The sequence below is a fragment of the Macaca thibetana genome, chromosome 2 (assembly GCF_024542745.1).
Source record: "Macaca thibetana thibetana isolate TM-01 chromosome 2, ASM2454274v1, whole genome shotgun sequence".
Taxonomy (NCBI): domain Eukaryota; kingdom Metazoa; phylum Chordata; class Mammalia; order Primates; family Cercopithecidae; genus Macaca; species Macaca thibetana.
Window position 1 is genome coordinate 102,830,977 of NC_065579.1, and position 10,988 is coordinate 102,841,964.

Here is a 10,988-nt window from a genome sequence, read left to right on the forward strand (position 1 = left end):
ATCACACAAAGCCCACCTCAAAAGTCACTTCCTCAACGAGTCCTTTCCCCAAGGCATCTCCATGGTCACCAGGAACACCCTCACCCTCAATCCTGGTCACCTCACTAATGACACTCTTCTCTCTAGACTGATCACTTACAGCAGAAGAAGCCCTGTGGTATCTGAGCCCTTCAGGGTCCTGGGGCCTGGCACAGCGCTGGTGCTCGGGAACTGTGGGCAGGATCAGGGAGGGAGGCATCTAGAAGTCTCTCAGGGTAAGGACAAGGGGTTGAGACCAGAGACCCAGACAGATGCCCACAAGAACAGTCCCTCTGATAGCCCACCCACCACCATCCATGTGCCACAGGTCAGTGTGCCAGCCAGAGAAGATGCCAGGCTAAAGGAATGAAGGGTCTGAATGCAGCCCCTATATCCCCAGCTAGCTAGAACAGATGCCAAGGCAGCAGAACTGCCAGCTCCATCTCGTGGCACCCAGCTCAGTTTTCTTTTTTTTTGGGGACGGAGTCTCGCTCTGTCTCCCAGGCTGGAGGGCAGTGGTGCGATCTTGGCTCACTGCAACCTCCACCTCCCAGGTTCAAGAGATTCTCCTGCCTCAGCCTCCCAAGTGGCTGGGATTACAGGATACCACCACCACGCCTGGCTAATTTTTGCATTTTTAGTAGAGACAGGGTTTTACCATGTTGGTCAGGCTGATCTCAAACTCCTGACCTCAGGTGATCCACCCGCCTGGGCCTCCCAAAGTGCTGGGATTACAGGTGTGAGCCATCACCCCCGGCCTTCTTTTTTTTTTTGAGACAGAGTCTCGCTCTGTCGCCCTTGCCCAGGCTGGAGTGCTGGAGTGCAGTGGCGCCCAGCTCACTGCAACCTCTGCCTCCCAGGTTCAAGCGATTCTTGTGCCTCAGCCTCTAAAGTAGCTGGGATTACAGGTGCACACCTGGCTAATTTTTGTATTTTCAGTAGACACAGGATTTCATTATGTTGGTCAGACTGGTCTTGAATTCCTGACCTCAGGTGATCTGCCCGCCTTGTCCTCCCAAAGTGCTAGGATTACAGGCATGAGCCCAGCCCCCAGCTCAGTTTCCAGTGCCATCAAATGCGGTCTCACGTCAGAAGCCTCAGGAAGCTTCCTTTTCCTCATCCTTAGGACCTGGGTCAGGTAAAACCATAGCAGACAGGCAGATGGACAGATGTGGGGACCTGTCACTGCCCCTCTTCTGCCCACTTGGTTCTGCAAGTGCCTTCACCTGGTTGCCTAGACAGACTGTCCCCACCAACAAGTTGTCTCCCTCAGAGCACAGAGGCCCCAGGAGCACTTCCGCGGGGTTTCAGGAGTCAGGCCTGGGTTGCCATCTCGAGTCTGACACTCATTGGGAACTCTGAGCCTCGGCGTCCCCAGCTGTAAAACGGGGCAATCATCCCTCAGAGAAGCCTAGTGCTATCCCCATGGAAGAGCCTGGGCATTTCTGGGAAGCTGTGCCCTCTGTCCTATCCTGGCAGATACTGAGCTAAAGCCATAGGTATACCTCAGCACTGACTGCCCTTGGGACTCAGGGCGTGGAGGCGGTGGCCTGGCCCCAGGCAGGCCCTGCAGAGAAACAAAGGGCCTTGCTGGCCAGTGGGGGCTCCATCACTCCTGTGCATGCCCCTTGTTTAAAGGTGACCCAAACAGTGAGCCTCAGGGGCAGGAAGGAGGAGACCCCATGAAACAGGCTGACTGAGTGAGAGTGAAGAAACTTGCAGAGAAATATCAGCATTGGCTAAGGTGAGAGGAAAACAAGTCAGGCAAGGCCTTGCCTCCTCAGGGCCGGTGGACAGCTAAGGTCTGCATTGTTTGCATAGCTCCTGGCCAGGTGGCCGGGCTCTCAAGCAACCGAGGGTAGTGTGACAGCTGCTAAGCAGGAGGAAATCCTGCATCCACCCTGCTCCCGCTGACGGGGCCACCTCCCGACCGCTCCTTCAGGGGCTCCCACAACCTCAGGACTGGGGATCTGCACCCCCTTTCCACATCTCCTATTTTCCCAGAGACAGCTCCAGCCTCCTCCCTTGGCATTTGGTGACATTTCCCTTCCCCCCTCCCACCCACATGCGCAGCACAAGGTGCGCAGGCAGGGCAGCAAATCAGGCCTGGGTGCAAAACAAGGCAATAAATTACCTATCTCCTCTGCTCCCCAAGATAAGATCCCAAGGAAATGACCCAAAAGAAAACCAAAGTTCAAGTGTATCACAACAGCTCCGCTTACCATAGCAAAACACTGGGGAATTCCAGCCATGAGAAATTGCCAACTGAGGCACAACAAGGAGGGAACACATTGCATCCCTTGAAACAGAGCGCGTGAACTAAGCGGGCTGGGTGTGCAGCTGCACCTGCGGCTGTGAGCCCACAGGACCGTGACACTGAGCAAACAGGACAGCAGAACACACTGTTTATAGCTGGGCGTGATGGCCCACGCCTGTAATCCCAGCACTTTGGGAGGCTGAGGCAGGCGGATCACCTGAGGTCAGGAGTTCGAGACCAGCCTGGCCAATATGGCAAAACCCTGTCTCTACTAAAAATACAAAAATTAGCCGGGTGTGGTGGTACACGCCAGTAATCCCAGCTACTCAGGAGGCTGAGACAAGAGAATTGCTTTAACACAGGAGGCAGAGGTTACAGTGAGCCAAAATAGTGCCACTGCACTCCAGCCTGGGGGTACAAAGTGAGACTGTCTCCAAACAAAAAGAACACAGTTTATAACATTGAGCATGTGCGGAAGGAAATGTGAAGACATGTCAGCCCAACTTCCCTCACGGGTTCCTTTCCTGTAAATTTGCTGCAGGCCCCATGAGCTCTAGGAGCCAAGCGGCCTGAGACATGCCTGGCAAGGGGCAGTGTTTATGTTCCGGCACTTCCACCCAAGGAGCAGCCACAAGTCCCTGGAGGGGGTGCCAGAATTGACTCCTGAACTGCAGCTGCTCTCACCTCCTTAGGCCAGGCTGGGGAAGGAAGAGCTCTTTAAAATAAAGCAATGTGCCATGGAGGCCCTGTTCAGAGGGGACAGAAAGTCATCTCTCCTGTCGCCCTGTGCACACACCAGTCATGTCCTTACCCAGGAATAGTCTTGCCACCTTTCAGCTGAGAAAAGCCATCAAACACCGTCCTTTCTGCAGTCCTTCCTGAGTTGGCTCTTGACCCACCTGCCCCCAGAGTTTCTCCAGGTCTGAGCTCAGAGGCCAATGATGGGAAAGGTAAAAGCCTCCCAGCCCTCAGGTGTGGCTTTAGGTTTTATCAAGTGGGGGTGTGTCTGTGGGAGTGGAGGAGGTGCAGTACATCCCTCAGTCCACTAGCCCCTAGTGCCCTGAGGAGCTGGGGACTAGACTCCAGAGAAAACCCGGTACAAAGCACAGACCAGCAGTGGGTCCTAGTTCCTCCTCCCCACAAAGCCCTGGGACCAAATCCGCTTCCAGCCCCACCCACGCCCTCTGGGTTCGGACTGTCCTTGCAGTCACTCAACATACAAGTCTACCGTGCAAAGGGTAAAATGTTGCCCAAATGCAGGCACTGGGAGCTGGAGGTGCTGCATGGGCAGGTTTCATTCATTCACTACCCACTCCCTGCTGTGAACCTTGGGACCTTTGCTGAGGCCCAAGTCCCCACACAACCTGCAGGTCTCATCTTTGACCTCTCGGGTGCTACTTCCTCCTCCAGGAAAAAGTGTGGACCTAGAACCCAGTCTACCCCAACACCCTGAGACACTGTGATGGCATGAGCCCCTCAGCTCAGGCCAGAGCCACATTTCAGTCCCCCACTTAGAGCTTGGAGAAACAGAGGCCCTGCCTCAGGAGCTATGAGACCTACCCATTGGGCCTCAGCTTCCTCTCACCTGTAAAGGGGGTTGGCTTGGAGCTGATGCATCAATCCCTGACTCAGACGTAGTGAGAAGCAAACAAAGAATGGTAGTGATGACAGAATACTCTGCCTCCACTTATTGAGGACCTACTCCTTAAAGGCTCACAGACTTGGCTGGGCACGGCAGCTTGTGCCTGTAATCCCAACACTTTGGGAGGCTGAGGGGGGGCAGATCATTAGAGGTAAGGAATTCAAGACCAGCCTGGCCAACATGGTGAAACTCCATCTCTACTAAAAATACAAAATTAGCCGGGCGTGGTGGTGCATGCCTGTAATCCCAGCAACTTGGAGGCTGAGGCAGGAGAATTGCTTGAACCCAGGAGGCAGAGGTTGCCAGTGAGCTGAGACAGGACCACTGCACTACAACCTGGGCAACAAGAGTGAAACTCCATCTCAAAAAAAAAAAAAAAGGCCAGGTCCTCACTCCTTTCCTCTGTGTAGTAATAGCAGCCACTCCTCTAAGTCAGGACCACATAACACTAATAACACAGACTGGCTCTGCCTCCATGCCTCCAGAAGAGTCTCAAAGGAGGGCTGGCCATAGCCGTCAGGACTGAATGTGCATTGTAGACAGCCACAGACCCCAGGACCTACATCACAATCAGAGCCATGAGTTACCACGACTTGGTCTGGTCAGAAACATGGCCTTCCCCTACCAGGACTCACAGTGGGGCCAGAAATACACACACCCTTCCCCCAGGATTCATATCATGATCAAAGCCGTGGCCCCAGGCTGCTGCAGCAGGATGAGCACAAAGAACTCTCCCCTCGCTTATCATACATAAGCAGAGGCAGGATCACAGGGAGACCCAGGCATGTCACACAATCTCCTGATCTCCATTTCACTGTGAGTTAAACTAGATGTTCTCTGAGGTCCTGGACAAGTTGCAAATTCATTACAATGTTTCAGTTACTCCTAAAACAAATCTTTCTTTTTCCTGGTAATAAAAAAGTTGCAGGCCAGGACCCATGCCTGTAATCCCAACACTTTGCAAGGCAGAGGCCAAAGGATCCACTTGAAGCTATGAGTTGGAGACCAGCCCAGACAATATAGCAAGACCCTGTTTCTACAAAAAAAAAAAAAAAAAAAAGTTGGGTGTGGTGGTGCACCTGTAGTCCCAGCTAATCGGGAGGTTGAGGTGGGAGGACTGCTTGAGCCCAGTAGGTTGTGACTGCAGTGAACTATGATCGAGCCACTGCACTTGCTCCAGCTTGGGCCACTGAGCGAAAAAAAAAAAAAAAACAAAACTGCCAGCTCATTTAAGGACAGGCAGAAACTCAAGGAAGCGGTTTAAACACCTGGGACCCTAGGAGAGGTGAGCCCCTGAACAATTCCATGAATTTCAGCATTCTCCTAGCTGTTTCACCCTCCAGTTTTACTGTACACCCATGACCCCAGGTGGATACTTACATGTCCAGGGACACAGACACAGGCCCACATGGCATACTTTTCTGTCTCTATCCTGAGCACATCTGCGCTGAAGTTCCTACCCAAGCTCAGCTTTAAGGCCAAGAGGCACCCTTCCTCCTGTTGGAAAACTAGCCCACCTTTGAAAGTTCTGGGCTCAGAGAGGTCAAGTAATTCACCTAGGGCCACACAGCTCAGTTCCAGTCCAACAATCCGGCCCACGCTCCTTCGCCAGGAGAGAGGGAAGGGCCTGGGGTGCCCACAGGGTCCTCCCCAGGCTGGGGGCGATGGGGATTGGGGCGGGAAGCGAGGGGGCCAGCGCCCTCCCCGAGGTGATGATAGCCAGACCTAGTCACCGCCAAGCCGATATGCCCCCACATACCTGTCCCCGACCCCTGCTCTGCCACACCTGTCTCTGGCCCACCACTGTCACGACCGCCTCACCTGTCCCCAGCAGCCTCCCCAAGTCACGGCGGCCTCACCTGTCCCCGGTTCCCCACCTGTCTACAGCCCCTTCTCCATGCGAGACCCCCGCCCAGGCCGCCCTACCCACCCATCCCGGTGCACCTCCCATCCCCTCCCGGAGGACCCCGCCTCACCACCGCGCTGGCAAGCGTGCAGAGCGGGCCGCCCATTGCTGTATGGCATCCAGATCTTCTTCAGGGGGTTCTGGGTCAATTCCCGTGGGGACGCCATCCCGGGGCCGGGATGAGTCGGATTACGCCGCTTCCAACCCAGCAGCCGGGCCACCTCGGGCCACCCGAGGTCCCGCCCCTTGGGCCACGCCCCTCCTCAAGCCGCGACAGCCCATGTCTATCTTCCCGCAGGCCCCGCCCCAGAGTGAGTAGGCTCCGCCCCAGCTGGGAGGGCCCGGCCTCCGACCACGCATGCCCAACTCACGTACCCGCCCGTTTTGGAACAAGCGGGCCCAGTTCTTCAGGCCAGGATCGAGAATGCGCATGCTCAACTCCGGATCGTGCTGGCCCCGCCCCAGTTCAAGACCCGGATTATGTAGGCCCGCCCCGGATGCGCAAACTCAGCGCTCCCAATCTGCCCGCGCTGATTTGCATAGGCCCCACCTACGGGCCCCGCCCCGGCGCTGCATACCTGAGCAGCGGCACGCGTGAATTCTGCTCCCTCCTTGCCGGGGAGCCCGGGGCCCCCAGGAGGGAGGGGTTTTCATGCAGTGGGACGAGGCCTACGTGACCCGCATGGCCAGGTTGGTCAGAGCCGACAGGGGCCACTAGGCCTGTTGTGCCAGCCGTCAGCTCCGCTTCGCCCTCCTGCCCCTGCTCGGGGTCCCCCTTGACTGCTCCGAGCCCCGGGACTCTCCACCGTCCATAGGAGTGCGCTCAACCACGCTGGAAAAGCTCCTTTATATCATGGATAGAGACGCAAAACACATTTCAATATTGTTCCTCTTTCTCTTTGCTTTGGCTGCTGGGAGTAAATGCGTGGGACCTTTTTTTTTTTTTTTTTTTTTTTTTTTTTTTTGAGACGGAGTTTCGCTCCTGTTGCCCAGGCTGGAGTGCAATGGCGCTATCTCGGCTCACTGCAAACTCCGCCTCCCGGGTTCAAGGGATTCTCCTGCCTCAGCTTCCCAAGTAGCTGGGGTTACAAGCGCCTACCACCACGCCCTGCTAATTTTTGTATTTTTAGTAGAGACGGGGTTTCACCACTTTGGCCAGGCTGGTCTTGAACTCCTGACCTCTGGTGATCAGCCCTCCTCAGCTTCCCAAAGTACTGGGATTACAGGCGTGAGCCACCGCGCCCGGCCGTGCGTGGGACTTAGTAACCAAGTACTTTGGGTACTCACTAAGCCCGGCAGTATCTTGTCTTTCCAGAATTTCAGTTTTTCCAATTAACTTTTTTTGTTTGTTTTTTAGTATTTTGGTTTTTTTTCCAACTAAATTTTTACATATTTTTTGAAAATAATATGTTAATAACATTTTCTCTTCATCAGGAAAATGGGATGTGCACATCGTCAATCTTGCAGTATTATAGTATGAATTAAATATGTCAATCTCTAAGAAATTCATTTTAAACTACGTTAAGGTTGCCTTTTACTATATTTCTATCTCCCTCTTGTCTTTGAAAATGCACTGGGGACAAGGAACAGGGGAGAGATCCAGAAGTTCGTAAACCGCTGGCTCACTCTCTTGTTTGGCCCCCACCGGACTCTTTCAGGCTCCCGCCTCCTCAGGATCCCCAGCCCCGCCTCTCCAAGCTTTGTACACTCTCCGCCCCAGCCCCCATCAACACGGCTTCGACCTGAGCCACACTGCCCTCTAGCGACGTCATCCACGACACCCCTGTCCGGTGCCCTGCATCCTCAAGTTCTCTCTGCCCAGTGTGTAGCCAGCCAGGAGCCAGGTGTTGAGGGCATGGGACTGGCAACAAGACTGGCCTCGTGGGCTATAGGTGTAGCACCCCTTCCCATGCCATCCCTGCCAGAGCCCTGCCTTGGATCAGTCCAAGTCCACCCAGCTCTTTAAAGCTTGGCAAGAACCCTTAAGATGACTGACACAGATGTCTTGCCCACATCATAGGAAATGAAGATTCCGAAGGTCCACATTCTGGAAGCCCATCTGGACCCTCCCCCAAACCAGCTCTAGCTGCTTGCCCTGGGAACACCCTGCCCCAGGCAGGGTCAACGACTTCTTCCTTCCTCATCCTCCTTTTGCAGTATCCACCCACTCATTCCTCCACCCCAGTCCCAGCAGATCTGAGCACATCCATGGGCGGCTCCTGATGAACTGGGTGCCCCTTGTGTCCTGCTCCCTACTTCTCCAAAGCCACTCATTCTGTTTGTGACACAGTCAACCCTCTTTTCTTCTGGCCACTGCCAAGGCCATCGTGGTGCCACTGTGGCCTCTGAGACCTCATTACCACACACCCACACCCTGTCTAACCCACAGGACTCATTGCAAAACCTATCTCCTCTGATATCTACAGACACCCAGCACCTCCTCCGGCCTGTCCATTCTTCTCTTCCCAGACCTCCTGGCACACTAATCAAGGGCTGGGGGTAGAGGACAGCCGGCCTGGGCAGGGGGCCACGGCTATCTCTGGGAAGGCATCCTCACACCCAGACAGGATGAGCCTGGTTCCCAGGAAATGCAGCAGCTCTGCACCTCCCTCTCTTCCCCAGAAAGTCTACCCGTGGCTGACCCAGGCACCCTCCTTCAAGCCCCTATGTCCAGCTGGAAGGTCACAGTTCAACATCAGGAGATGCCTGGGGTTCCTCCCCAAGGCCACAGTCCACATCTGCTCTGAGGATATTCTCCATCTCCCCTCCCATGGCCCTGTTTGTCAGGTGGGAACCTGAGGGTCGGGAAGAGGGAGAAGGGCCCAAGATCACAGAGTGAGTCCGCAGTGCAGCATGGACTCAGTTCAACTCCCAGCCTTCCGGACCTTGCCTCCCACACTCCACTGGAATTGCACAGTCCACCTCCACACGTGTGCTCCCACTCCCCCGTGTCCTCTCCATGGAGATGCTGTCCCGGCGTCTGCTCTCTCAGCATCAGCGGATGCCTGGTAGAATCCCTGGCCCTCATGGCTTTTTCCTCCTCAGCATATCCCAAAGCGAGCCAGCTGTCCTGTCCCAGGTGTGAGAAGTACGCTGGGATGTTTGTACACACATGTGTGAACATGTTCTGCTCAGCCTCTGCCCACCATGAACCTGGCTGGCCTGACCCTGGTTGGCTCCCAGGGTGCCCTCTGCACTGACAATGGACTTCCTCCCAGTGTCCCAGCCTAGAAGCCATGTGGTGGCCAGTCCTCAAAGTTCACTCTTCCCAGTCCCTGTATCTACTGGCCAGTCGTGACAGACCTGCCAAACCATCCCACCACACACACACGCAGATACACACACACACGCAGATACACACACACACACACACACACACAAAATTTTCTTTTTTTTTGAGACAGAGTCTCGCACTCGTCACCCAGCCTGGAGCACAGTGGTGCAATCATGGCTCACTGCAGCCTTGAACTCCTGGCCTCAAGCGATCCTCCCATCTCGACCTCCCAAAGCCCTGGGTTTATAGCCGTGAGCTACCACATCTGGCCCACAAACCACCCTTTGCAGCATAAAGACCCAGGGGTGTCAGTGCGTGCCACACAGGCCCTCACACTGATGCACAGAGACACTGGCACAGCTGCACATGCACACACAGATGCACACACACTCACAAGCCCTGTACCCAGGCATGTGCAGAGACAGGCAGGCTGCAGTGGGGCCTGCTGCTCTCTGCTGCCTCCCTTCCCATATATATCTCTCCACCCCCACCCCTGCTGTCCACTGGGAGGTTCAGGAGTTTCCAGGAATTCCAGCTTCCTCTGGCCATTTCCAGCAAAGGATTGTCTCCTGTGTTTCCCTGGGCCCAGGGCTCACAGGGAGTGTGAGGTTTTGACTTCGGGGTATAGAGCCATGTCACCAAGCAGCCTGGGAACCCTGATCTGCACTTCCTTCTTCCAGCCTGCCACAGGGCGTACAGTAGGTGCTTAGGGATTCAGGACCAGCAAGGGCACACAGAAAGAGTTCAGAGAGGTTCATGACCAAACTGTGTACATAGCAGGTGTTCAGAGAAGCTCAGGACTGGCACAGGGCACACAGCAGACACCCTAGAAGTGCTGGTTTAAGGGCTAAAGCCATATCATGTGAAACCCTTCCTAAATGAGCCTCTAGACCTCCCCAAACTGGTGTGACCCCTAAGAGGAGACCTGGACAAACATGATCCCTTGGAGGCCAGCAAAGAGCAGAGCAGGAGGGCCTGGGCAGCTCCAGCTGGCAGTCCCTCCCCCTGGGCTCGAGGAAGACACTATTTATAGTTCCCCATTGGCCCAGCCCCCTCTCCTTTGCAAGGCGACAATCTTCCCCCTCCTTCAGGCCACTGACGGATGAATGCCCCTCAGAGCACCCCTAAACCAGGAGAGACCCCCCAGCATTCTCGCACCCCACCAGCACAACTCTGACTTCATCCAGGTCTTTCCCTAACCCCCCACCCTCCCCACACTGTCCCGTGCCTACCCCGCCTGCTGCTCCCTGGCCCCAGGTCCGTCAGGGAGCTGCCTCCTAACGAGCATCTGTCCATCCTGCAACCAAACTGGCCAGGGCCACTGCCCCCTGCAGCTCCAGAGTGGGGTCACCCCGCCCAGCACTCTGAAGAGTGTGGTTCCTGCAGCCCCGCCTCCCCAGCCCGCCCTAGGCCCGCCCCTACAGGGCTGCTTACAACTGCGAGGGCAGCGCCAGTGCCCCCACTCCAGTCAGCCGGCCACGCTCGGTTAATATGGCCTCCCTCTCCCGCCAGAGCTGCCCATGCCACCCAGCGTCTGCCTTCATGTCCACCTAGAGTTGTCTGCACGGCCCAGAGTGCCTGTCCCCTCTGCAGGCAAGCCTATCCACGATGCCCAGAAAGTCAGTTCCGTCTCTGGCCCAACAATGGAGTTGGGCTGTGAAATCAGGCAAAACTTAATCCTTCCAAGCCAAGGGACCAGGTCAGTCAAGGGGGGAGCTAGGGAGGAAGGCAGAGAAGCCAGGTGTGACTCACCCCTCATGTGTCACAGCCTGGGTGCACATGACTGGGATTCTTGCACATCCCATCCTTCAATTGCTTTGCATTTATTGAGCACCTCCTGCTGTAGGACTTCCATGTCTGCTACACACACAATGCTCACAGGCTTGCTGGT

At 55.5% G+C, this 10,988-nt stretch overlaps 1 protein-coding gene across 8 annotated transcripts in view; it reads right to left on the reverse strand.

The window, feature by feature from the left end:
- Nucleotides 1-10,458, reverse strand: part of PFKFB4 (6-phosphofructo-2-kinase/fructose-2,6-biphosphatase 4) — a 42,488-nt gene extending 32,030 nt beyond the window's left edge. The window contains exons 1-2 of one of the 8 annotated variants that reach the window (XM_050780892.1): nucleotides 5,894-5,970; nucleotides 140-210 (exon numbers count right to left, since the gene is read on the reverse strand). Coding sequence is in view for 4 of the 8 variants with exons in the window: in XM_050780886.1 (XP_050636843.1) it covers nucleotides 5,894-5,990 (97 nt within the window). In the remaining 4 variants the exon portion in view is untranslated. The other 7 variants (XM_050780891.1, XM_050780888.1, XM_050780893.1 and 4 more) reach the window with 7 other exon arrangements.
- Nucleotides 10,459-10,988: the final 530 nt, after the last annotated feature.